Raw genomic sequence first — 27,151 nt, 5'->3', positions numbered from 1 at the left:
TTCTTCTCATGCATTGACTTCCGTGGTGCTGTTCTGCTTTGGAAAAATCTTCGCCTTGTCTCGGCATGTTTGAATGCGAAGCTACGGGCGAACCCGGTTTGGGTTTTGAGAAATCGGTGTACCTTCTTCTGAGAAAAACGAAAAAGGAAAAGAAAAGAAAAGAAAAGAGAAGAGAAGAGAAGAGAAGAGAAGAGAAGAGAAGAAAAGAAAAAAAAAAACCCCCTTTTTCTAAAGTCGAGACGCCTTCCTAGATGCTTTGCACCTAAAACTACGGCGTCGGCCCGAGATTGGAAAATGGCAGGAGCAGCAGCTGGGACAGCAGGTCCAAAGCCGCATCTTTACCTTTGCTGAAGACCATGCGAGGCCCATTGACGGTCGGATGCTTCCGGAGTGTCGTCCACATCCATGGCAGGTGAAGTTGGATTGCGAGGACGGACCTGCGGGGGCGGGTCTCTGGAGATGGCCGAGTACTGAATTGTGTGTCCCTATTGCATAGCCTTGAATTTGGGACACCGGCGTCGCGGGGTCTCGACCGAGGAAAGTGGAATCCACATCCGCCGGATGGGGTCCTACATAATTCCGCCCTTATCCGTCTGCTCATCCCGATTGTGAGGATGAGCGTTTGCCTTCATGCCCGCTTTAGCCCGCCTTGTTTCGCCTTTTTCTCTACACCGATGATGGGAAGGAAGAGAGTTGGAATGGAATGGAATGAAAATGGACTCTCCCGTGGGGCGCGAGATAGAGGGATTCGCGTAGGGAGACGCACGCTCCAAACTAGCGTTCTGGCCTTGTGAAGACGTGATGGAGATTACAAGCAATATCTGTACATTGTTCTATCCTATCTCGTCAGACCTGCATCGACTCGCCGTTTCCGTTCTCAGTCATGCGTCCTCCGGCTTCAATCTCCTCTTACTTCAGCGTAGCGTAATCAAAAGTGTCATCCTCCTCCCGCACCGGGCCATAGAAAGCTACATCGTACACCTCATGGTCATCGTCGTCATCATCCTCGTCGTCGTCAACGACGGCTCTAGTCTTGACGGTCAATGCTCTCTTGCCGGCGCTGTGGTCTCGTCGACTGAAGAACGAGTGAGACGCGAGTAGCTGCTTGCCCTGGCAGACGAATCCTGCGAGGGTAGTCAGCAGTTAGTCAAAGCGTGGCACGAGAAGGTGAGAGAGCCCCGAGTGACGTACCCATGGGCGTCTCTGAGAAATCTTGGCCCTTGCGTCGCAGAGCCAGCCATTCGTGAAGGAACATGAGGGGCTTTCGAGCGAAGACTCGAGGCTTCGGTTCCGCAGCAGATTCCCTGCTTCCTTCGATCCGGACAACGTCATTCGCGCAAACATCAGCATCAGCATCAGCATCAGCATCAGCATCAGCATCCTCCTCCTCCTCCTCCTTGATTCTGCTATTGCTCTCCCGCACCCCGAGGAAGGAGAGAATGGAGCTGTATTCCGAATATTCAAAGTATAATCGCCCAGAGAATATCCCCAGCTCCGTGCAGAGCCAAGACGGGGGCTCCCAAGCTGACGGGAGAGCTGGAGTAGCAAAGTACTTGAAGTCGTTGAAGTGGAGCATCTTGCGGGTGACGGGAGCAGCGTAGACTAGCAGATGGGCTGCAGAGTCAGGCTCCTTCACAATTCGAAGTAGGATTTCTGCTTCCTCGGGTATGACAACCATCGCAATATCTGCCGTCGGACTCCACAGAACCCAATGAACATCTCGCTGGAAGTTATCATATGCTGCACCACCAGATTTTGTGTGCACAGTCTTCATGAACTCAGCCGAAACGTATAATTTTCGGGATGTTTCCTAATCGAATTATTAGCGTGCTATCTGTGATGGATCCCATATCGCAGGATGGGTGCCATGTAGTCGCATGTACTCACATCACTATCGACTCTGAATTTCTTGCCCACGGAGAATCTCCGAATTGCCGTAAAAGCCAGTTCGTAAGCACAAGTCCCTCCAATCTTCCTACCAGACCTCGCAAAGCTCGTGATGTCTCCGTGCAAACCAGGGAAATCCATAGCCGGGTAATGGGTCTGCTTTTGCACTTCTCGTACAGCTTCAATCTCGTAGGCAACCTCGCGCTGTGATTTGGCTTAGTAGAGGTAACCAGTATTTCAGGGGGACATTTTTTGTGTAAGGAAGGAAAGACCAACCTCCTGCTCAACCTCTTGCAGGGCAGATCCATGAACGGCATCGCCAGTGTCTTGAAACCCTCTTCTCTTGGACCTGAGTTCTTTCATGAATGTCTTGACTCCAGGCGAGAGCTTGTCGAGTGACACTGAAGACTTTCCCATACCCGTGTATCCGTAAAGTTGCTCCAGTGTTTGCTGTTCGATCTGCTGAAGGCAGCCAAGATACTTCTCACGCTGGTCTGGGTTCTTCAGATGGTCTGGGTAATCCAAGGCAGCTTGAGTTCTCTTACAGAAATCGGCACCCTGGGAGAAGTACAAAGGTTGCAATTGCTCCATACCGCGACACGTCTGCTCGAGGAGCCAACGCACAACATCGAAGGAATCAAGCCTATCCCCGGGCTGCTTATCACTGAGATCAAGAATGCTGTGAGTGACTTCCGGTGGCGCAAAGAACGCGATCGACTGCGTAGTTCCTAATTGGCGTAATCTCATGGCAGCCTGGACCGTATGATCCTTGGTTTGACCCAAGCCTAGCGTCAGTGCACCTCGGGCATGTATTGGCAACTTTAGATCTGTTCCTCGAGTATGAGCTTGGTCGATGTAGACCCTGGCAAGTCAGTAATGCTTCATCACTGGCAGAATAGGCAGCTGAAAATCGCCAGACTAGTTGGGAACTTAAAAGGGCAATGAAACCGTCCTCTACTTACAAACACTCGCTCAAGTCATCCGCAAATGGTGTCGCTAGGAGTGGGATCGGGCGGCCTGTCTTGTTTCTATAAATTACCTGCGGTTTGCTGGTGGTATCGAAAAACACGGCGGCAGCTGCCTTAGGGACGATTTCAAGCCAGGCCTTGGCCAGGGTGGAGTTGTCCATCTCCAATATTTGAGCGCCAGCATCTATCAAGACGCGGATGCGAGCGTCTGCAATCTTCTCAAGAAGACGATACTCAGAGATGTGCTTTCCGTCTCTGTCGGCGGCTATGTTCGGCCAGTTAGTATATCACTTACCGAATGTTTCGGAGATCGAGGGAACACCAGAAAAGCTCGGGCTTCCATCTGCTAGAGATATAGAGAAAAGGGGGTGGAGTACACTGACCTTGGATGTATTCTCTGTTTCGAGAGGCAAGTAAGTACGTCAACACCTCCGCATTCGTATGAGATGTACCCTGGAGATCTTGCTGTCTAATTGTAAGGGGAAGCATTCCTTTCCCATCATTAGTCCCACTAAATCCCGTCGTCAATTGGCTGCTTGATTTCTTTGTTTTTTGCTCATTCCTATCCAAAGAATTTTCTTGAGCCTTGGCTGAGAATAGAGGGATATCCCATCCAGATGCCTGGAGCTTCACTTGGAATTGCTTCGCATGTCGAGGGAAGACGAAATTATTCAGGAAATAGTCAACAACCACGACGTTGAAGCGAACATGTCGCCAGATCTCGGTGAGCTGTACTTCATCATCGAGGTTGATAGAGTTCCAGTCTCTGAGGGAATCGGGGAGGTCTGTTGTCTGGGAGAACCTATCGTAAGCCTGAGTAGGATCGTCGGACTTCAGCACATGCTCGAGCGCCTGGCGGAGGTGAGCAACAGTTAGGCCATCGTAGTAAAAGGCAAGGCAGGTAAAGAGGATTGCGACATCGGGGTGACCCCACTCTGCCTGCTCGCTGGGCGTTCCTTTGGCATGATACGGAACCGCAATGGGATCTCTATCAGGGTGGAGTCCATACTGAACATTCCAGCGTCTCTTTAGAGTCATGAGTAAGATTCGATGAACCAGAAGTCCTCTCAGGAGATAAATGGCGTTTCGGTAAGCCGGCTTGTCGTTGAACATCTTGCTGACCTGTTCCGATGTCTTCTCAGAGATCTTTCCCTCGGAGATGAATTGCTTGATTATGAGACGATCTGACTTTGTACAGTCCGAGGGGAAAATTGAGGTTCGGCCACGGTATATGTCGTCGACAAGTCTTTCGATCAATGCAACTTCCACATCCTTGCGGAGGAAGAAGATAGCCGGAAATCCACCCTTGTCTCTCCGAACAACTTCTATACTTCGAGGGAAAGTCACTTGCAGGTTGTAGAGGTGCCCGTCAACCAGGCTAAGCAGAACCTCAGCTACCTCCCACCGAAGAGGGTGACCATCGACCACCTTCTGCGACCCAGATGGATATATTAGTTGTGTACGAAGCGCAAGAATACTATCGCACTCATCAATTACGTCTCGAGTTCGTCGTAAAAGCCACTAAATTGTGCGCCAAGTCAGCGTCATTTTTCTTTCACTTCACAGGCAAGTTGATCGGGGGCCGATTAATCGCGAGACAGTGGGTGTGGGAGTGGGCTGCTGCCAAGTTTTACTTACATTTTGCACCTTGATCATGTATGTTGCCTCCTGGTTACGCCCATCGGACAGTCGCTGTATTCCTGACAACAGGAAAGATAATAAGTGTTCAGGCAAAGCAATAATAACACCGGATGACTGTTGCATATCCTTGTGTATGTCCAAGAATGCTTTTATCGTAGCTGCATTGGTTGGAGTCTTGCGAGAAAATGGGATGTGTCGTAGCTCTCGACCAACCAGGCCGCCCAATCTAGCATGCAGAAGCTGAGCTGTTTGTAGCTGTTCAAATAGTTAGTATCTGGACTCGGAAATGTTGGAAAGAAGAGAGGGCAAATTCTAAGATCCTGTTTAAAGGAGCGACAGAAATATAACGGAACGCGTCGTACCAGCAGAGGCTTTGGAACAATGACTCGCAAGATATTAGTTCCGTTCGCCAAAACAGCGGCAGTCATAGGAATAATGCAAGCCGTCTTTCCTGCTGTGGTGTCAGCATCAACAAGTTATCGGGATCCGGCTATCATTACCCTGGCCCATGTTCATTTGAAGAACTGAATTCGAGTTGGTAGCGGGAGAGATTGTGGCAAACGCTACGTCCACCTGACCTGGACGGATGAGCACATTACAATCAATCTCCAATAAGAGCCCTAGTGACTGGAATTAACATTTGTTCTAAAGGTGGCCGTTGGAATGTCCGAGGGATTGTCTGGATATAGGGCACGTACAGTCTGGATGCTCCGCGGGGTTCCAATTGGTATGGCCCTCGTTCTGCTCCTCTTCTCGGAGGCGCTGCATGTTTTCCTTGAGAATAGCCTCTTCCAGTCGGTGCAGTCTTTGCAGGGAAGTAATCCTGTCGAAAACGGGCGAGTTAGTAACTTCCTATCCAGGTGGTTTCGGGACAGGCTACAAAGAGGATGGGACAATTGACAGATGTCCAAGAATAAGAAACGTGAAAATGGGCTTCGCCGCTACCTACGATAGAGCGTATCCGATGATGACACTGCGCACTTTATCCGGAAGGGCGAGATTCGACACAGATCGCAGAGTTTCTAGAGTTGACACGGGGTGTGTGGACGGCCATAGATAGCCTTGTTTCAACCAGCAGGCCTTGGCGGATTGGTTATCTACTAGTATTTCTTGGATCTACATAACAGAAAAGTCAGCCATTGCCGCCATAGGAATATCTGTAGAAGAGGTTGAGATATATCTGTGAAATATCCTGAGACATTTGATATAGGAAAGAAACGGGCCCCCACAATACGTACGTGTCGAAGTCTATGCCGGACCAACAATTTTGTTCTGGCAATCGCTACACCGAGCAAATTCTTGTCAACTTTTCCTTGCCGCTGCTTAGGAGCATTCTGATTGTGCTTCTGCAATGCATTCAGACTTCGAGCCAAGTCCTCTCCGTATTGTCGCTCAAAGACGGATTTTGAATGAACGGCGATCTCAATGATTCGGTGGAGCTGTTTCATTTCATCACAGGGCTTTACAGACTCTGCTAAGTATGGCAGCTATGGAAGAGGTTAGCTGGCATCATTCTGACATTTATGAGGTCTAGACTCACCTGAAGTCGGGACTCTACGGGAACCAGAGGCGGGATTTCGATCAAAGGCATATTGAGTTTGGGCACACTCAGTGTCATCTGAAACATTTGCCCCAAATTAGGTACTAATCCATGGTCATAAACTCGAGTTGGATAGACTTCTTGTTCGACAACTTCCACGAATGGCGAAATAGACGCCTCACGCTTGGCACTTTGTGGTGAGTTAGTATGACTTCGCTTCCCAAAGCGCCTACGGATCATAGAGCACTGATCCAAAGAGAGTAGGGATATGCTGACCTGTGTTTGTCCAAGACAATTTGCACCCGGGCAAGGTAATCAGCAAGATCTAGATTCTGGTAGAGACGCAGCCACTCCGGACGAATGACCTCGAGTGCTTGTTGAATATCAACCACTACATGATTGATAAGTCAGCGTAGATTCGTGACATAGGATGATATAATCAAGAGCTGGATTCGATCATGGTTGCCGCTTACAGATAGGTGTATCAAAGCCTGCAACGGTCGGCTCCACACATGGCCATTGTTTGAGAAGAAATTCAGCTAACGTTGTGGCGTCTCTCTCTTGTTGCCGCTTATGAGCTTGCTCAGCTTTGTCGTGTTTCTTGCGTAATTTGCAACCCATAACGATTCCCAAAGTATCTCCACGCTCGTACGGGACCAAGCATCTAAGTCAGAAGAGGTTAGTGATCGATTTCGGAGTATACTAAGGACGATAGAAATCTACACCGATTTCAAGATAATCAGGTCATAGAACTGAAGGCTTCCCTATACGTACGACTTGAATAAATTTGTGGTACTACCAACTCTCGGCGTATAAGTGTTTTTGAATTGGGCGTACATGGGCCACTGCGGTGTGCTGATAGACTTCAGATCCGTAAACACGGCAAAAGCAATCAGGGTGCGGATTGCATCCATGTTTGCATCGGAGCGGAAGGAAATCGTACCGAGCAAGAATATCAGTCGGTACAGATCATCCTTGCTTGACAATAGGCACATATTGGCTAAAGGTCCCCTGTTTTTATAGTTAGTTATTTGTTACATGCCTGTCCGAACAATAATGTCTCGCTGAAAGAATGATTACCAGTCGGATTCCATTTGAACATCGAGAACGTCAGAGAGCAGGGCATGGCTGAAACTTCCATTGAAACCTCGAAAGCTGGGCCAGGCTTGTATCAATCCAGAAAGATCCTTAGTTGTTTCGAAAGATGTAGGCCACGAGAGAATGAGGTTCGTACACTCTATGACATTTTTCCTACCTCCAGTGGCAAGTATGAGATCTCTGGAGCTATATGGTTGCGCAGGAATGCCTTTGGTATCGTCGGCGTCCATGGGGCGTTGGTAGAGCTGTCTTCTCAATCTACTACGGAGAATCAAGTGAGACGACCCAGCGGGATCAAGAGGGGGATAATCAGTCGCATTTGTCTTGAACATCGACAATTGATGAGATATTTTCAAGATACTTCCAACGATTGCTTGATAGAAATCGTTCTGGATAGTGACGGTCAGGGTGTCGTCCCAATGCACTTTTTGCATTACCTTGAGGTCAGAGGGGTAGTAGTCTCTGTGTGGAGTAAGCTTCGAGATCATTGTTAATACATTGTACGAGCCAAAGGATAATGGAGACCAAGGTTGGCAGTAACCGGATCTCAAACAATGCAATGCTTCCTCCGTGCCTATCAATCAGTCAGCAATAGTTCTGATTTTACGAATCTACAGCGCGTGACGAGAATGCTGAAATTTACCTGTTCGGCCAGTAAGAGGATCAGGAATGAAAAAAGACGTGTAAGCATGATACATAGCTTTCAGGTATAGAAGTAGTGGTTCCGCAGCACAGTCGAGACGGCCCAGGGTTTCGTTGACTAGGAGACGCACGTAATCACCATTATTTTGGATGATGATCTTGACGTGTGGACCGGCTCTTTGTTTGGTGATCTGCCCCATTGGCACGAGAACGCTTCTTTGCTGGAGTGGGATCGGTACTATGTATCCTGCCGGGTGTTGAGTCTTCCCAATCTCCTTCAAAACTAACCTTAAAATTCGTCAACTCAATGCAATAGTGAGACTTGAAGTCGCAAATTTTGGGGCCGGACAGACCCTAAGACACTGGAAATATGATAGAGCTTAGGCGGTACTTACTTCGAACTCAATCCATACAATGTCCCACAGTCTTGGTTAAGGTCAATCTCAGAATGCAGCTGTGGGCATTCAAGACGGCTCCTGGCATTTACGTAGAACAGCAAATCAAGGCGGCGTAGATTCACAGTCAATCTACCACCAACAGGCAGTGGCTATGTTCCCACCGAGTCATTAGCCATTGACAAATTCTCTTGCGAATTGACCAAACAGAATACGATATGGATATTCAATGCATACCTGAGTGACCGTTAGGTGTCGACGGTCTTCGAAATATAAGAATTGGTCCGCAATCCTACGTAACATAAACATCAGCAAGTTCCCCTGGGAGCAAAGCTGGTCGCCAGAAGGTCCTGGGGAATTAGGAAACAAATAATGGACTTTTTTAATACTGACAAGGGAAATAGTCTACCACGTGGATCAACAAGAGCCCATTTTCCACGAGTTGCTTGAGATGTTTTAGTATTGAGGTACCAGTTGTTTAACTTTTGCTTCCATGGCGTAGCGGAGGCTCTAATCTCAAGCATGCCGGTCCGAAGGTCAAGCCAGTGAAAAGAATCGTCTACCAATTCTGCGGGAAGGTCGAAATCCTGAGCGTCGCCAAAAATCTCTTTGGGGATATATTCCGACACAGCATCGCCCATCCGCGTCCGCACGATATAGGTGCCATCTCGAATCCCAAGGTGAACCTCGCAGCCATATACGGGGTTTCGAAGCAGCATGTAAGTCATGCCAGGCAGTGGCGATGAGAATGTCTGCAAGTCTTGGTCGCGGAACAGTGTTTGGATCACCGCAGAGTCCTTCCACTCTTGCGGCAGTTTCCCAACTGGCTTTCCCATTACCAACAAGTGACCTTCCAAAAGATTGAAGTGGACGACCTGTGCTTGAGTAAGAATAGAGGATTCGTGTTTAATTTTGACCCACCACTCATCTATTATTCCATTTGTCAGTCAGTATATCACCTTAAAATACCACAAGATTCGGGGCAAGGCGACAAAAAATAGCGTGCTCGCTTTCTGAGTCGTTGCAAAATAAAAGGATTCAACTGACTTGGCTCTGGAAGGAATCGAAAGCTAGCTGGTTTTTGGTCCTGATAACCGCCGGCACCTGGAAAAACACTGGAAAGTGCTTTGATCAGGCTGTCCTGATTTTCATCGACCGAAGACCGCAACAGGTGTCGCAGTTCAGAAGTGGCTTTGATATCTCGAATCAAGGCATGCCGAACGGGTAAAGGCAACGAAGGCGGATCAATTCCCATATTATCTTGGACGACGATCGAACTTTCGAAGAAACACTTGAGGGCAGCCGGGTCGAGCGTTGCTCGTGGATTGAGATATATGCAAAAGGTTCTTCTACATAGCAACGCGGCCAAAAGTGCGTATTTTGAATATCGTCGAACTGTTTCTGCATCTGTGGCTAGTCTGCTTTCGGTCTGTAGTGTAGACATCCAGGCGGTGGTGATAAGACGTGCCTTTTCAAGGAACATGACTGCAGCCTCCATGGACGCGGTCCCAAGTTCGAATAAGCGGAGTCCGATGGTGATGAGTGACTCCATACAATTTGTATCTCTCCAGTTTGTTGAAATAGAATCTATGCGTTGGTCCAGTTGTTCCAGCAATCGATTGCAGAAAGCTGCATCCTCAAAGACACCATGAATTGTGCCCAGAAAACTCCCTTGCTCTTCACCTCCAGCTTGTAAGGCTAGGTAAGAGATCAGTGATGTTGCTCCCTCGGTACTGAAATTAATGTTGGACGATCCAAGCTCAATGAGTAGCTGAAGCCATCGACGAGTTCTTCCAGCAAACAAAGTTTGGAACGAGAGAAATTCGTGGACGTTCAAGCCCTGAGAAAACCAGAGTCAGAAATGCTCTAAAGAGTCCTTGGGATGCAAAGTAAGCGCCCACAATACTTACAGAAGGACATTTTGTCTGACTAGCAATGATCTCATAAGACGAGGGCCCATTAGATGAAGCATCAAACTGTGAGGAGAAGTTGAAAACGGAGAAGGGCGAGTCAGGAGGAACGGTCATCCGGCAACTTTAAGGTCCCTGGTCAGCAAATTCGCGAAGATACTTGTGGGATCCTCCCCTCAGCGAGTAGATGGCCTGCACTTACTGATGCGCAAAGCTTGGTCTCTGCATACTAAGTCCTCCCGTCCAGGATTCTGTCCTAAGATCAGTAAAATATTTCATCAGTTCATCGAGGGGAATTCGGATAATGGCTTCGAATAATACGAGAGTGCGAGAGAAGAAATGGACCTACCAAGGCGTTCATCGTAGTACTGCGGAATTTGTGAGTCAACATACTGCTCTGATTATATGGAGTAGTAGGAGGAAATAGCACTGACCTTGAGTTTCAAGCCGTTAGGTTTGCAGACTTCTTCCAGTCCAATTGGGAAACGACATTTGGAGTAGCTGAATGACCAGGTCAGAATCTGCCGGATAATCTCGTGAATTTTGTCCAAATCAACTAACTTACTCTAGGTTACCAGGAGATTAGTAAACGTTCGTATCCAAGAGTCTCAGGAGTAGCCTTAGGAGAATACACACGGGGCACTGGAAAGAGGAGAATAGCTGCTGCTCGGTCTTACTTACGTGTAATCAGCCACGACTTTGTCATTGATGCGAGACTAAATTTGTCCGCCGAGGGACTGGAAAAGTTCAGTATCATAACCAAACAAAAGTATCTATAAATGACTCTTCAGATCAAGCTTACATAGAGCGCGAGTATTCGTTCAACTCTGAGTACTCCTTCAGCATAACTCGCGGTTTAGAGCCCGGCGTGGGTAAATGCGTCAGTCTAACTTATGTCAGCTGAATTTCCCCTGACGAGGTGGGCACAGAGCCATACGCGAGAGTGCTCAGAATGCGCCAGGTCAAGTCTCGATATAAGCGGATTGCTTTTGGGCATGACAATTCGAAGACTACTACTTTGGCTCTGTTTTGAATTTGAATTAGCAGTATTACTACCTCGGAGACATTAGATACTCACAGGATGGGGTCCGAGGGCAATGGGTACTCGAAGCCTGACATCGAGAATCGCTTGATCGTACGTTCGAGAAAACATTTAGTGCATTGGTGATCATTGTGTACTTTGACCTGTTGTTGCAAGGAGTCAGCGGCCAAAGTCACACATCATGTTCGGAGAATCGGAGATATCAGAAACTGTGAAGAGAATAAAACAAATCGTCTACTCTCATTACCTACCTGGTACTCGTCAACCGTGAAGAGGCACTGGAGAGATGTTGTTAGCTGGTAACTCGTAGCGATACTGAAAGGGATCTTACCGAACTATCAGCTGCTTGCTCAACGAGAGCTTCGAATTCCAATGATTTTCGACACCATTCCTATCCTATCAGTTAGCGGACTGAATTCCATCGTGCCCCTTTTCCCCCAAAGATAACAAGGATGCGCAAGCTATCGACTTGAGTAGGGTGAGCTATAAGGTATCTGACCTGTTCCTTTCGCATACGAAGGGATTCCGCATCTTCTTCGATACGCTTATGTAGGGCCTGCATTTTGTATTTGCTTTCGGACTCGTCGTAGTAACGTTCTGCGAAGCACTGCATAGCGGGGAGGTCAGCATTGGCCATATTGGGAATGTCCCCAGAAATCATGTGACAGTGTAAGGAGTGGAGGTACATACGCCTTTGGCCGGGTCATTGAAAATGGTGCTGTGACTTTTGCAGGCTCCGTGTCGCATTTGAAGATATTGTCTTATTTTCTGGAGACGCAACATATCTTTACGGCGAGCAACATGCAAGACATCCAAAATGTCGACCGGGAATCCTGGACTGTAGTCTTTCAAGAGACTGCACGCCTTGGTAGCCGATGAGTCCATTGCTACCCAAAGATCCATAACATGCAGAATCATAAGACTCTTCTGCTCGGGATTTTGATCGTACGAATCGCCAACTTTTTCAAGGTAGCTACCAATAGTTCTTGCTAGAAGCGAGCAGTGGATTTTGGGGTCGGATTCTGATTTATTCGTATCGTTCAGCTGATTTTCAATGTCCATCTCGGCTTCAGACAATGAAAAATAGCGTTTGACGTAGACCGAGCCAGATTTTGAGACGCGTGCCGAAGATGAGTAATCTCGAGGGAGCCCTTGATGTAAAGTGGTTCTAGATACTGCATACTGTGAATATGAGTTGTTGTAGACAAGCTGTCTCAAGTAGTCACCACTGTTACGAAGAGAGAGGCGTAGGTCAATGTCCAGAGCTCTTTGTGGCAAGGGCATGATCCGACGCTCCATTCGCTTTGTATAACGTTCCCACTTTCATAAATTTTAGTGCCAAGTATTTAAAGAGATGAAGGTGGGGTCATGTTGCCATGTGACGAAGAGTATGTAGGAATCCAGTATGACTAAAAGTTGATGAGGGTACTTACGGCGACGTTGATCTTTTCAGTAGCGGAGTTGACAGAGTGGCGCAATGCCGGACCGAGACCTGAGAAGAATGCGGCATATTGCGTATCTAATGGACTCACGGACCCATCTCTGTCATCTTGAAGCTTCACGAGGCGACGGCAGAGCTTAGCTTTGAGATGGTTGGACAGCTCAAGACTGATATGTGCAACACAATCGTCTAGAAGCTTCGAAAGTACCAGGCACATCATAAACTTGTATTGAGCCCGTCCGATGCCGCTATCTCCTGACTGTGAAAGATATCGATGGATTGAAACTCGAAGCGCTCTGGGTGAGGATGAGTCAGCATTTGAATATCTTGAGATATCGGGAATAGTCGATAATGGTCTATCCAAATACGTACAGCCAGAATGAGGACCGCCGCCATGGCTTTTCCGATCCATTTTCCCAAAGAACGTCATCTCGAACATGTTTACGCAAAAGCGTAGGGAATACCCGACGGCCCCCAATCTCTGCCAGGAGTGACATGAGCATTTGTGTTATCAGGGAGGGATCGACCGTGCCACGAGACTCGTAGGCCGAAGATCCAGCTTTGTTGGCGCGAGCAGCAAACCGTCTAGAGCAATTAGAAAAGTACATGTCACAAAGAGCTTGTTAGTAACTTACTTGATGGACTCGACGCTGGCTTTCTCGAGGAAAGTCGCCAGCTCTTCCTGGAACTTTGGGTCATTGAACGTATCGAGAGGTATTGCAACGGCGTTTCCCTACACACAGATTCAGCATGTCACGAGAAGTCAGGAAGCTGATAGGGAGAGCCAGTATAAGGAGACTTAAAAGGGTTAAAACGTACCGGAAAGTCCCATTGCAGCGCACCCTCAGCGGCGAGCACGTCTTCGGAAACAGGGGAAGCTTCGAATGCCTCAAAGACAATCTCCTCCCCATGCTCATCTTCCTTTTGGCAACGAACTATCAGAGCAGCGTTCTGCTCGGCCACGTGCAAAAGAAGAAAGTCGGTGGGGTTGATTGGCAGCTCTTTGAAGGCGATGAGGAGAGAAGATTTGGCAAGACGGCCACCTGTGTTAACGTGCTTGCAGACCTGAAGCGATCGGCGAAGAGGCTCAAATGCATTATTTGCGAGAATGGGAGATAGTCCGGCAACAGCATCAAGGACTCGCTCGACGAGCGCGCGGTCGATTCGGTCGAGATTCCCTTCTTGTCTGTCGGGCAGCCGTGGTGGAAGGGAGACTGTAAGATAGCAAGGTCAGCACTGACATCCAAAGCTGCAAGAAGAGGTAGCTAGGCCAGCTCGGAGAAAACAAAGAGCATATATGTACCATGGTTAAACACGGCCTCCAGGAAGCAGGCTTCCGGGGACTGCATTGCCATGTTGTTCGGGTTGTAGGGCGCTTCAATGATACATGGTAGGTTGTGGTAGAATGTACATGGAATTAGTCGTTGAAAAGTTGGCTGTAGTTATTGTGAGGAGAAGTGGTCTTGATGACCCCCCTCCCCCCCCCAAAAAAATTAGGAGTGGGACTACGGGTGAAGCAAGCGTCAGCCTCAGTCTTTTTCACCGACTCAGCCGACCGTTCAAGAAGTTGCTAAAAGCTCTGTAAGACGAAAACCGGAAAGATTAAACGGTTCAATTTGTGAACGAGAAGCAGCAGCAGAAGGAAAAAAATAAAGGAATCTTTCAAATTCAGATTCTGTGGCTACCCGTTTCGCAGCCCGACTTACATCACGTGCCACAGTTAAAGAGGTAAACAGCAAGTGCCAGTGGGCTCAACAACTAGCTGGACTAGAATAGCTCTTCAGCAATACCTCCCATCCTTATCACGGAATTAAACAGAGGTATGGGAGCCGTTGATATACAGATTTTGGACTACCTATCTGCCATATCAATCCGGCTCGCTGCAGCCTGAAGGATATCGGCAGCGGGGACGCCAATTACCAAACACCCTGCTCTTTGCTTCAAGAGGAGGTTTCAGAGAGGGATACGGAACGAGAATTTCTGGGATGGAGAGAGATGGAATTATTGACGTAGGTAAAGCTTGACAAGATTACGATCAGAGGTCGTCGTCTCGACATTTTTTCTTGTCCTTGGCTACTACGGTGCCCTTTCTTAGCACCCCCTATGATCCTTACTTGAGCGATATGCGAGGTACCTAAAACAATATAAAAAAGGAGCCCAAGAATGTCGAAAAGGTGAATGCACTTGACCGACAATTCCAAAGTCTTAATCGAGAAGAGATATTAGTATTGAAGCGGGAAAGAATCGAGTTTCAAGAGCTCAAAAACTATCTTGTTGAAACGGGTGGTGCTATATACTTTGCAAACTACCACGTTGATCAGATATTTCGCATTGAACGTCGAGGCAAGAAAGATCGGTTTGACAACAGCCCTTTCCCAGGACAACTAAATACCGCCTTGATCTGCTTTCTGGGGCTGTCTTATATGTGACTCCTTAGCTTAACACGTCGCCGTACCCCATGGGGGTCCCCAGGGCCGCAGCCACCCGCCGACGTTGATAAATACAACAACAACAACAACAACAAAAACAACAACAACAACAACAACAACAACAACAACAACAACAACCACAACGACAACAACGACAACAACAAAAACTGTGGCATAAATCCCGTGCCACAAGCTTCGGCGGTATTCCCTCCTTCTATCATGGCCCATGGTCTCGCAATCTGTGGCCAGGAAACCTCAGGAACCCTCCCCCGCGCTCTCCAACCAAATCCGACACCTACACAATGCATGGATGCCAACAACCAACGAACAAACACCTGAAAATGCATGCCTCACCAGACCTACAAGTGCAACACCCTACGTAAAACTCGTTCCCCCAGTGCCCGCGCCCACATTGCTGGCGGCCAAGCCATTGCTCAGCTTCCTCCCTCCAGGCCCGACGCTCCCCCCACGGATGCCAATCGGACTGCTCATCCTCCTCTCAAACCGATCTTCAAGCGTACCACTCCTGCTCGGCGCCCTCAAGCTCTCCCTCGACCTCATCGTCCCGCTCAGCGACGGTCCCGAGACAGCGTCCAAAAGATCCTCTTCAGCAACAAGCTCATCCCCCTCGAGAATCTCGCCGTCAATATCCTCCTCAACGGTCGGTAGCACAGCCTCCTCCTCCTCGTCGTCGTCTTCCTCACTGTCGCTCCCATCATCCGCCTTGTTGAACCCAGGCATCTCAACCAGGTACCAGATCGGAACGGCTCCAATGACCGAGACGAGAGCGAGCAGGAAGTACGGGGTAACAACATAGCCCTTCTCCAAGCCCCACGTAAACGCTGCACCGCCCATCGCCGGCCCGATGGCTCGCCCCACCGCACTCACTGAGACCGCGATACCGTTCAGCGTACCAAGGATCCGCAGGCTGACAGCGGAATTCGTAAGCAAGATGATGGAGCACGGGAAGGCGAAGATGACTGCAAATGATTTAATGATCAAGACGCCGAAGATGGCCGCCTGCTGCGTAGTAGGGTTCTGGATGAGGGCCGTGTAGGGCGTGAGGAGACAGACGATGGGGAAGGTGACGGCACAGCACTTGAAGCAGTTGAGGACTCCTAGTTTGCGAGCGGTGGGTGGGAAGACGAGGAACTGGATGAAGCAGCCGACGATGCCGTACATGGTGAACAGGGTGCCGATCCGGCTGGATCCGAGGCCAAAACCGCCGGCGAATTTGAAGGGGAGGTGGATATCGGAGGAGTCCGGGCTCTGGCGAGGGGTGTGCAGGAATACGGGGAGGAGTTGGTCGTAGGCGACCGAATGCAGCGCTAGGAAGGTGTAGGCGATCAGGTTGATGACCGACTGACGGGTAAACACTTCGTAGAGGGTTGGACGAGGGGCCGGGGGTTTGTTGTTGGTCTTGAACGAGTTGAAGCGAGACGACTCAGAGCCTGCTGATGACGAAGGTCTGAGGAGAGAGGCGGTGGACTCATCATAGCTTGCTGAGAGGCGGCGGTAAGGCTTGGGGGCTCGACGGAGGCAGAGTACTGCTCTGATGGACGCGTTGACTTTCTTTCCCAAGGCCCGTCCGTAATCCTTCTGGTCACGTTTTGTTTCGAGGGTTTCCTAGCAGAGTTAGGGGGGATGTTGTGATTTGATTCGGGAGTGCTCACCTTCAGATACAAAATGCCAGTGACGATTCCAATCATGAATAGACAGCTCGCGACCAAGTTTGGCAGGGCAAAGGGGAACTTGGTCAGGAATCGGTTGTTCCCAAACAGGCCCGGGAAGTTCTTGGCGGGGTTAGCAAAGAAACCCCCAAATGATGGACCGAAGATCGAGCCGATAGTCCAGACGAGAGGCATAATCGAGAATGCTCTCGGTTGCAGTTCCTTTTCGGGAACCATCTCTGCCACCATGGTGCGGATAATGCCAACTGACACAGCTTAGCCGTGTCTCGCTTGGTAAAGGAAGGGTTAGGGGGCCTGACCATTTCCATTGCATGCACCTGCAAACGACCTTGCAACGATGGCCATCGGTAAGCTGGTCGACATTCCCCAGAATAGGACCGATATCATGGTCATCGTTAGTCCAATCAGAATTATCCGTTTGCGACCGAATCTATCAGAAGCTCGTCCCCAGATCACAGCCGTGGTACATTGCGAGAGGGAGAATGCCGCGGATGTCATTCCAGCCCACCAAGCAACTTCTGACTTAGGTACGCCGAAGCTCTCTATCATCTCGGGCTATGTGCATGTTAGCGAACGAGAGAGGTTGGGGGGGGGGGGGGGGGTGGATACGTACCAGGTAGGGAAAGACAGAGGTCAGAGCAACCGGCTCTGCAAATCTACATATCGCTATAGGATCATCAGTGGCATATTTGTGCGGCGATACGAGAAGCAGCATCGGGGAGGTTCAAGGAGCTCTGCTTGTTTTGATCCGGAAACTTCACGTCAAGACATGATCGGAAAGTTGACTGAATTATTGGCACGCGACGGATTGGCTTCAAATTAACTGTCCGAACGATGCATTCATTACAAGGTAACAAGCTCGTCCACAACGTCGTTTACAACTTCTGGCAAGACTTGCACAGCTCTTGTATGTCAAGTCGCCCCCCAGCCAATTTTGCCTCCCCAACTTCACGGCCCGTCGCTGGAGCAAATTTGGCAGCAAATGACTCGTTTGGACTTCGAGAGACAACAGAAAGGATAGGAGACGTACCAAGAATTGCGAGTTGCTTCGAGGGCAGCTTCGGCGGCCCAGGTGCCCTTCTTCCCACCATATCAACGGCTGTGATGGAAGCCTCAATTGACTGTTCCCTTGGCAAATCGAGTACCGAGTGTATGAAGCCGCGAGGATTATATACCGAACGAAAAGAAGTCTTTGGTTCTCAAGAAAGAAAGATGCAAGGAAAGAAGAGTGGAATTTGAAGAAGACGCTGTTGGCTTTGGCTTGGTAAGACGGGAGCTAGTGACGGCTATGCCTCTTTTGCCTCTTCTCCTTTCTACATGGATAAGACGGCCACTGGTTCCGAAGGCTCGCTTAAATTGCCTCTCGCGGCTGGTATAACCCGGCGGTGGGAGCACAGGATGGTGATTCGCTGAGAGGAGGTCAGAGGAGGTCAGAGGGTGCCGTTGTGGCGGTCGCCGGCTACATCTGTCTGCTGAGCCTCTATACCTGCTGTCAATCGCTAGCCAGATTCGGTGGCGTTGCGGCGACGTCGAGGTCAGGAATCTGGTGACGGTAATGGGATGAGATGTGATTCGACGTGATTTGATGTGAAATAAGTCTACGGATAAACAATTATCCGGAGCTCACAGCCGTACATCACGTTACCCAAATCACAAGGTTGCCCGCATTATGACGTCTTCCCGAGCTTCCAGCCCTCGCTTTCCATACACTGTACTACTGGTACGCTTCACTGTGCTACACCCACATTTATTAGCCTCCATAGGAAGGTCAATGCCGACCTAAAGCTTTATCTAGACTTGAGCTGTATGGCGCTACCCTAGATAAGATAAGTTCGATGTTTGGATGAGCTGCATCCTCCTGCTGTCAACCTTTGATACCAAGCCGGGACTTGGATAGCTTCACCTGTTTCTCTCACTCTCTCCCCCTCCTCCCCTCTCCCCCTCTCCCCCCTCTCCCCCCCTTCTCTCTCTCTCTCCATCAATTGCCCACTCGTTGCGATAGCTTCAACTGGAAGTCCCCACTCACGCAAGCATGGGCAGACCAAGCATTAACCGGAACATGGATGAACGAACGCCCCTCTTCGCCAACATCCGTATTACTCCTCCACGAAAACGACAAACCCATGGCGTTGTCCGGAGGTTCTGTAGAATTGCCCTCGGATCTTCTCTCATCGCCCTCCTCGTCGTCTACCTCCTCCCAGTAGCTTTCCTGCGAGACAGACCTCGCCGACACCACCACGTCCCCAACGAGTACCAGAGCTCAGTCACATACAAGGAGCTGCAGCAGATACTGCTAGAAACCCCCAAGGAGGAAAAGGCACAAGAATGGAGCAAGTACTACACTTCTGGTCCCCATCTGGCGGGCAAGAACTACAGTCAGGTTACGTGGACCCAGGAAAAGTGGGAGGAGTTTGGCATCAAGGCGGACATTGTTGCGTATGATGTATATATCAACTATCCTCTCGGCCACCGACTCGCACTGTACGAGAATAAGAAGGTGAAGAGCAAAGATGCAGATGCTTGGAAGGCCAAATTCGAGGCTAGACTGGAAGAGGACGTGCTGGAAGAGGATCCCACGACTGGTCTCGAGAATCGAATCCCGACCTTCCATGGATATTCCGCCAGTGGTAACGTCACAGCTCCGTATGTTTACGTCAACTACGGAACATATCAAGATTTTGAGGATCTGGTGAAAGCCAATATCAGCCTTGCAGGGAAGATTGCGATTGCGAGATATGGAGGTATCTTCCGTGGTCTCAAAGTCAAGCGTGCTCAAGATCTGGGAATGGTGAGTGTAACCCTAGCCGAGACTCGATCTCTATTTGGAATTCGGACTCGCAAGGGTCCCTGGACGAGAAGTCTTGCGGCATAGAATTGGAACATGCTAAGTCATCCTAGATCGGCACGGTGATATTCACGGACCCTGGCGACGACGGAGACATTACGGATGAGAATGGGGTCGATCTGTACCCTAACGGTCCTGGTAGAAATCCAAGCAGTGTACAGAGGGGGAGCACCCAGTTCTTGAGTGTTGCCCCTGGTGACCCGTAAGTTGATCAAGTGAGTGGTGTTGCTCTTTCTGACTTCAAGTAGTACGACTCCTGGCTACCCATCAAAGGTTAGCTCCAGCAATCGATTGTGACATCCATATATCGGTATCAGTACTGACCTGACAGCCCGGCGTACCACGTGCACCTGTTGATGGTGCTATCCCGTCTATCCCTTCAATCCCAATCTCATACGTAGATGCCATTCCTATCCTCACGGCCTTGAATGGCCATGGCCCGTCATCCAAGGATTTCAACAAGTATTGGTATGCCAAATTGTTCCCATGGTCTCACTTGTATCCTGTGTCTGTGCTGACTTCGAATAGGCGAAGGAACGAGGGCCTCGGCTATAAAGGGGTGGAGTACAACATCGGCCCATCTCCGGATGACCTTGTTCTCAATCTCGTCAACGAGCAAGAATATGTGACCACCCCCTTGTGGAACGTAATTGGTGTCATCAACGGCACTCTATCAGATGAAGTTATTGTTATCGGCAACCATCGGGATGCTTGGATTGCTGGTGGGGCTGCAGACCCAAACAGTGGAAGCGCTGCTCTTAATGAGGTAAGACATGGCGCTATCTTATCCCTTCAGTATTTTTGGCCGTCAAAACCGTGGCTCTCCTTTCATACTTGAATCTGCATCTGACTCTGTCTCTAGGTCGTCAGATCCTTTGGTGTCGCTCTCGCCAAGGGCTGGAAGCCATTGCGTACTATCGTCTTTGCGAGCTGGGATGGAGAAGAGTATGGCTTGATCGGAAGCACCGAATGGGTCGAGGAGTATCTCCCGTGGCTCAACCACGCCAATGTCGCCTATGTCAACGTCGATGTTGCTACATCAGGAAGTCACTTCAAAGCTGCTGCCTCACCACTCCTCAACAACGTGCTGTACGAAGTCACAGCTCTCGTACAGTCACCCAATCAGACAGTCCCTGGGCAAACCGTCGCCGACGTCTGGGGAGGTCATATTGATACTATGGGCTCTGGATCCGATTTTACTGCATTCCAAGATTTTGCAGGCATCCCATCCGTCGATTTTGGTTTCGCGCAAGCCGCCGGCAGCCAGGACCCTATTTACCAATACCATTCGAATTACGATTCCTACTACTGGATGAACACCTACGGGGATCCGGGCTTCCACTACCACATCGCAGCCACCAAGATCTGGTCCCTCTTCACCGCGCGCCTCGCCGAGTCGCCTGTCATCCCTCTCAACGCCACCGACTATGCTATCGCCCTCGATGGCTACATCAGCAAGGTCGAATCCAAGTTGGACGCTGCCATCATGGGCATCCAGAGCGAGGAGGAGGAGTTCGAAGCCCGGGCTCGGCCTACACCCGCCGTGCCCAAGGGTGACTTGACTGCTCTGGAGCATTCTTTCAAGAAATTGCACGAAGCGGCCCTTGCACTGACGGAAGTCGCTCAAGCCCACGACGCTTGGGCCGCTGAACTCGCCGTAGAAGCTGGTGACGACATCCCGTGGTGGAAGTGGTACAGCAAACTCAAGTTGTACTACCAGATCAGACGGGTGAACGACAAATACAAGTACATGGAGCGACAATTTTTGCATGAGGAGGGCCTGGACGGACGTCCGTGGTTCAAGCATGTCGTTTTTGCGCCAGGCTTGTGGACGGGATATGCGGGCGCTGTGTTCCCGGGACTGGTAGAGAGTATCGATGACAAGGATTATGAGAACGCTGAGAAGTGGGTTGGCATAATCGAGGGAATTCTCTGGAAGGCTCACGGGAGCTTGAAGTGAAATTCAGATCTGTGACGAGAGGCTACTGGATCATGTCCTTGCAGGTGGCTTATAAATTTGAGATTACAATATACCAAGACCGTTCGTAGACTCATGATCAGGTAGGCAGGAGCGGACAGCAACTTGAGCATCTTAAACATTGACTGCTCCTCCGCACGAGATCGGGTTCTAAAAGCCCACCATATTCCGAAAGGTAGAGACAAATAGCTCAGCACTAATCAGGCAGCAGCGAAATCTTGAAAAAACAAAATGAAAAAAAAAAAAAAAAACCCCCGGAATCATACCCCCTACAGCATTTCTGCAGTCCCTCTCTCTCTTACCTCCCCGTCCGAGATCACCGAGCTATCATTTAAGAATGCCTACCTCCGATAACGATCCGATCTGACTGTGATGGGATGGGATCTATGCATCCTAATCGGGCAGGTACGTACATATGTACGTGTCACGTGATTAAAGAACGAAATAGGGTACATACCACTTCCGACATCCGCTTGCAGGTGAGGGGGTGTGCTCTGTGGTGCTGTATAATTTTTTTCTCGCCTTTTCTTTTTTTGGGGGGGGGCTATTATTTTTATAGGATGGAGGCGGTGGTTGTGGTTGGGCTAAGAGGGAGTTATTTGCTCTTTGGAGCAGGCGCTCGGGGGAAGGGGGTATTATGAGGACGTTGAAAGAGAGTGGTATATATCTTTAGCAATCTAGCTCTTTCTCCCTCTCTCTCTATCTCGCTGTTGAAGGCCGTTGCGGTAGATATTAACTTCTCTTGGGAGTAGGGTTCGGTGTTCAGGTCACTGGCAGCATTCGTGGCTTACGCTTTGGACACCTGCTCAAGATCAGAGAACTTATTTTGATCTATTGAGAAAAGCTGTTTGGAAAAGGGCAGTGTTGCGTTGGCTCCGCGTTCTGATCCCCAGCATAGAACCTCAATCGAGAATATGCAGCTTCGTCTCTAATCTGATCACCCGAGTCACGCCCTGACTCCCCCCAGTGCCCACACGGCCAGCTGCTGCTTAGTAGAGACTGGTGACTACCAGGCTTCTCAGTCAATGCTGATACTGAATTTGCTCCCGGAGAAGAAAAGACATACCGGTCGATCATGCCTGCCCTCTTGCAGACGAAATTAGCCTGCTCGTGCGAGTGATCGTGGTATGTGCAGACATCTCTATCCCAAGGCTGTACCGCCCAGACGTCTCTGTCGCAGGCCTGTACCCCTAGACATCTCTCCCGCATCTGCGCGCACGACTCCTTCATGGCGTCCTTGAAGAACTCGGCCAAGACGGGATTGGCCAGGTCGAGATTGTCAAAGGCTGGGAGGCCAAGGTTGAGGACGGCGAGGTCGACGATCAGGCGCTTGAGGCACGAGTGCGGCTGGGAGGCCTGGTACAGGTCGTGGAGGTCTTGGTCGGTGTGGATCGGGAAGGCGCTCTGGATGGAGAGACACTCGTTGGCCTTGATGAGGAGCTGGTCGATGGCGTCGTTTCGGAAGTTGGGGGCTTGCAGGACTTCTCCGAGGGCGAAGCATTGGCAGAGCTGCTTCCACTGTTGGACGCGGGGGACCGGTCAGTACGTAGTTTGCTCTTGTAGGGTGTGGAGATGAGGATGGGAGGCTTGCGGATAGGTGGTATGAGTAGAGATTAGGCAATAGACCGTGGGAGTCACTCACCTGAGCATGGTAATGCGCCTTGAGATCATTGAGCGTCCGGGCAGGGACCGCGACCAGCTCGGGGCGTGTCTTGACCTCACCGATCACCAGCCAGTTCAGAAAGATCGTGAAGAGTACCGGGTCCTCCTTTTCGAGAACGACCGACTGCTCGTTGCGGGCGACCTCGCAATAGAAGAGCGCGGACTGGGCGCAGAGCTGCTCCTTGTTCACGCTGAACTCGACCTTGTCGGCACCGACGACGATGATCAATTTCATAGGGATACCGGCGCTGTAATCGCTTCAAGTCAGCTTTTGGTGAGTGTTGGGAGACGATGGACCTCCGTACCTATCCATGTAGGTATTCTTCATCATTGCGATGCTGGCGAGCCTCGAGGGTTTGGTTGGTGTGGTTGGTGTGGTGTTCCACATTTTCGTGGAGAAGTGGGGAGGCTCTATGGATGGGGGGTTGGAGCAAGATCGAGTTGTTTCGATGAGGTTGTGGTTTTCGAGTTTGCGACCGATGAGTTGTTGCTAAAAGGAAGGGGAGGTAGTCACTACTATCGTGGTAGGATCCGGAGCGAATTTTTCGCTAGGACAAAGCATCCATTCAAGACTGAGCGAGGAGTGAGTTTTCTCTTTGCTTGAATATTCTATTCAAGAGCAGCGAACTGACCTGGAACCATCTGGCTGCAATTCCTTTACATGATTTGTTCTAGGCAGAGTCTGGCACGGCAGTCTTCGCTTCAATTATTTCGGCAATAAATATGCACAATGTCACAAAGAGCATCATCTACAATAGTCGTCTGTATAGCTTATATTTGTTTCTTTCCAAGTCAGAGAAAGTCTAGGTCTGTGTACTTGTAAGTGACTATGTTTGAGGAGGCGAAGCTTTTAGCGTGTTCCTATTATGTGTTTTTCTTTGCATATCCCAAGTGTCTCTGATTGTAAGTGTAAGTAAAAGCTGGTTTGGTTTCGGGGTTATTGATATCGCGAGATACTACTGCTTCAGTGGCAGTTCAAGATCCCTACATCGAGTTTCGAACTAGCTTGCTACTTTAATGCGGACTTCAAGTCCGCACCCATACCGAAAGTTTCCTGCGGGTCTTCAGCGTCGGCGATAACGGCTACACATGGATCAGGGAGATCGTAAACGAAGGCAAGACTCGTCCTCTTTCTCATATGCTCAGGCTACTGAGCTGTACAGGGATCGCAAGGGATACGACCCGTCGTGACAGCGCCACACATCGGGAGACATGCGAGGAGAAAAAGGTTCAAGCTATTTCCAAGGCAAAACTCCACGAAAGCGGTTATCAAAAGCGTAAACGCAAGCACTCTGAAGTTAGAGCTGAGGACTCCAAAGGCGCTATGGTTGGTGGCAGGTCAGAACGTCGCCGGCCAGATTGTACTCCACCTCTCGGAAAGGCAAGGAGGTCCTCCAGCAACGCCTATCCAACCTACCCGAATCCGCTATATGCGAGCGCTGCTGCCGTTTCCAGAAGTTCCCGTGCTAGGCCTTCCGTACTGACTCCGAAAGCTGGCCGACCACGCCTATGCCGCCGGCCTTGGGTTTCTGGCTACACAAGAAGATAAGACGGCTTTATTTTATATTGTTATTAATAGATTTAATCAAATCAGAAAGTATAAGAGGTTGGCTTTCGCTTACTAGTATGAGTAAGCCCCGCAAATTTTTGGAAAGGCTAGAAGAGTATTTAGAAGCGGGGACGATTTCAGCTCTGATCTTATGCATCTAGTTCTGTTAGATTAGCAGATTCAGGCTTATTGGTTCAATCCACTATTTATGCGAAGATGGAAGCAATAAACTCTGGCTAATGCGAATTTTTTTTCGAAGTGTTGACCCTTAGTTTTGGTGCAAAAAGGGGGGTTTATGCATTATAACCTCGTTAGCACTGTAGTAGTCGGACGTAGATATCACCAGCTTTACAAGCCTAGCATGAGTTGAACTGCAATTTCTAAATTCTCACTCAAGCCTGCAAAGGTCAATGTTGAAGTAGTCTACTATGACGCTAACGTGCTTCAAAGCACGGTTCGGAGATGCGAAATTCAAAAGATCTGATGTCATTGGATCTGGTCCAGCAATAGCGTGGCAAAGCTACACAATGATTCAATCCAGATACTTTCTAATTTGCAATTGAACATGTGACCTCGCAATGACAGTTATCGCAAACTTTTCAGCACCTGCTCGAATGCTTCAGGGACTGTGATAGGTAATCGAGAGAGAAGTACTGAAGCGAAGAGAAGTGCTTAAGCGAACCACCAGTTCGCTTGATAGGATGTCCAACACCGCACTGGCAACAATGCATGAGAGATCCACTTTTGAATGAAATTTACTTTGTTGCATGTCGCACCTCCATATTAATTGGTCAGGAGGATCCAGTGACCTCGAGACACGCCTCCAAGAAAGTATCGTGACTCCACAGGAGGCTTATATCCCGGTGGAGCCAAAGACGCACATCATGATCCTTGGACCAAAAAACAAAAACAAAAACAAAAAAAAATCCTCCCATGACTTCGTCAAGGAGGGAAGGGAAGAGCCAGCAACCAGCGCTTCAGCTCAACGTCCAGATCCACAGACCAGAAGATTACACTTTCTCGCTATTCTCGGCCACCCCTCCAAGTGGCCTCCACATGTTGTACGACGTCGAAATCTCCTTCGGCCCTCCCCACTTTGACAAGTCGATATCCAAAGTGTTAATGACTTGCCATCCGCACTTCTCATAGAGACCCTTGCCCTCAGGACTCGCGTCAATGTAGGCCTCCAACCCTTTCTCATCCGCGTACTTCAGCCCCCAATCACATAGCTTCTTCCCTATTCCCATCCTTTGGAACTTTGGATCAACCGCCAGGAAATGCATGTAAATAAACTTCTTCCCCTTCATCTTCTCGTTCATAACCTTCGCCAGCCCGTCAAAGAACATCTTACACAGGCTCGGCTGGCCAGTCTCGAGAAACTCGGTGGGAAAGGGATAGTGGTAGTCGGTGGTCGAGAAGAAGTTCCATTTGGCGAAGCCGATGATTTGGCCAGAGGGGAGCGATGCCTTCATGAAGCGCGCTTCTGGGTCTGACTTCCAGCTCCCGAGGAGGTACTTCGCTAAGCCGGCGAGGTCGGTGTTGGGACCCAGCTTCAGTTGCGCGAAGGCGGAGGATTTGAAGGCGGAGTCTTTGACGGTAGCGAGAGCGAGAAAGTCATCTTCAGAGGAGACGAGGGAGAGGGTATATTCGGGTGGGGAGCTCATCGTCGCAGGCGCTGGGCTGGTTTATAGGTTGTACCTGAGAGCCAGCGCGGGCAAGTAGCCGAGGCAATGATACAACCAACTTGTTGCAGTGAATCTGGAACGAGAGAAGAGAAGGAGCGCGTAACGTAAGAAAACTGCGAGAATTAAAGAAAGAATATATAAACCATACTCCGTACAACGCGTTAGGATTAGGACAGTATCAAAAAACCAGCAAGCATGGATAAGGGTAGCTGCGCCATCCTGGGTTGTATAAGTTGTATTATATTGCAGCTTCCCTTCTCGTCCATACATAGGCCAGCTATCTTGGGCAGGCATAGTGATAAGTGCTAGAAGAGATTCTTCGATTTATGCGTTGTGCGATACAAGATTCAATTAAATTAAGAATTAAGAAGCCCAGCCGATGGTTTTGTAGAAATCTTGAGGTTATCTCCGATCCAGATCCGATCGGCTCAACATCGGCTCGGGCACCCCGGTCGGCATCGTCGGAAATACATTTTCCCGAAGATTGACGGTCGAAATAAAGAGTAAAATCCTTTCGAGGCACAATCACATCAGAACGGCGCCAGATCTGAGCCACTCGGCTGAGCCACTACTCGGCAGACTGACACTCACGGACAATACAGGCCAAGAAGTCGGGAACATTGCCGGATTCTGGTCGCACGGCAGCTCCTTCTGAACATCCAGTTCATGTCGACTTTATCAATAAACTGGTGCCTAATGTCTCGACCTGAGTACAATCTACCCACCCAGTCCGCCCTCGTACAAGAGC

The 27,151-nt window shown here is 49.5% G+C and overlaps 5 protein-coding genes across 5 annotated transcripts; 1 reads left to right on the top strand and 4 right to left on the bottom strand.

The window, feature by feature from the left end:
- Positions 1-909: 909 nt before the first annotated feature.
- L3040_007498 (uncharacterized protein) lies at positions 910-13,919 on the bottom strand (the record flags this gene model as incomplete). The annotated part of the gene is made up of 38 exons (XM_066154886.1): positions 910-1,124; positions 1,192-1,810; positions 1,888-2,091; positions 2,164-2,749; positions 2,850-3,120; positions 3,239-4,286; positions 4,494-4,751; positions 4,859-4,947; positions 4,997-5,116; positions 5,195-5,319; positions 5,446-5,612; positions 5,735-5,983; positions 6,037-6,226; positions 6,313-6,427; positions 6,510-6,700; positions 6,811-7,047; positions 7,117-7,708; positions 7,778-8,064; positions 8,172-8,323; positions 8,409-8,463; positions 8,643-9,099; positions 9,219-10,011; positions 10,082-10,205; positions 10,284-10,332; positions 10,431-10,449; positions 10,516-10,637; positions 10,763-10,818; positions 10,884-10,967; positions 11,160-11,266; positions 11,375-11,401; positions 11,455-11,514; positions 11,623-11,730; positions 11,814-12,443; positions 12,557-12,860; positions 12,937-13,149; positions 13,200-13,297; positions 13,384-13,778; positions 13,868-13,919. The coding sequence occupies 38 exons, from the start codon at positions 13,917-13,919 to the stop codon at positions 910-912; spliced, it is 9,468 nt and encodes a 3,155-aa protein (XP_066010773.1).
- A 1,449-nt stretch (positions 13,920-15,368) lies between these two features.
- L3040_007497 (uncharacterized protein) lies at positions 15,369-17,775 on the bottom strand (the record flags this gene model as incomplete). Its single annotated transcript, XM_007291299.1, has 5 exons — positions 15,369-16,619; positions 16,667-16,929; positions 16,984-17,239; positions 17,298-17,350; positions 17,715-17,775. The coding sequence occupies 5 exons, from the start codon at positions 17,773-17,775 to the stop codon at positions 15,369-15,371; spliced, it is 1,884 nt and encodes a 627-aa protein (XP_007291361.1).
- Positions 17,776-18,716: 941 nt separating this feature from the next.
- On the top strand, positions 18,717-21,489 carry L3040_007496 (uncharacterized protein; the record flags this gene model as incomplete). Its single annotated transcript, XM_007291300.1, has 6 exons — positions 18,717-19,472; positions 19,583-19,731; positions 19,778-19,802; positions 19,861-19,997; positions 20,058-20,295; positions 20,392-21,489. The coding sequence occupies 6 exons, from the start codon at positions 18,717-18,719 to the stop codon at positions 21,487-21,489; spliced, it is 2,403 nt and encodes an 800-aa protein (XP_007291362.1).
- Positions 21,490-22,338: 849 nt separating this feature from the next.
- Positions 22,339-23,557, bottom strand: L3040_007495 (uncharacterized protein; the record flags this gene model as incomplete). The annotated part of the gene is made up of 3 exons (XM_066154885.1): positions 22,339-23,025; positions 23,150-23,417; positions 23,475-23,557. The coding sequence occupies 3 exons, from the start codon at positions 23,555-23,557 to the stop codon at positions 22,339-22,341; spliced, it is 1,038 nt and encodes a 345-aa protein (XP_066010772.1).
- Positions 23,558-25,728: 2,171 nt separating this feature from the next.
- On the bottom strand, positions 25,729-26,382 carry L3040_007494 (uncharacterized protein; the record flags this gene model as incomplete). The annotated part of the gene is made up of 1 exon (XM_007291303.1): positions 25,729-26,382. The coding sequence occupies one exon, from the start codon at positions 26,380-26,382 to the stop codon at positions 25,729-25,731; it is 654 nt and encodes a 217-aa protein (XP_007291365.1).
- Positions 26,383-27,151: the final 769 nt, after the last annotated feature.

This window comes from Drepanopeziza brunnea, assembly GCF_022702325.1.
Source record: "Drepanopeziza brunnea f. sp. 'multigermtubi' strain 214-2 chromosome Unknown ctg13, whole genome shotgun sequence".
NCBI lineage: Eukaryota > Fungi > Ascomycota > Leotiomycetes > Helotiales > Drepanopezizaceae > Drepanopeziza > Drepanopeziza brunnea.
The sequence above is the reverse complement of the archived record's forward strand: the minus strand, read 5'-3'. Positions and strand labels throughout refer to the sequence as shown.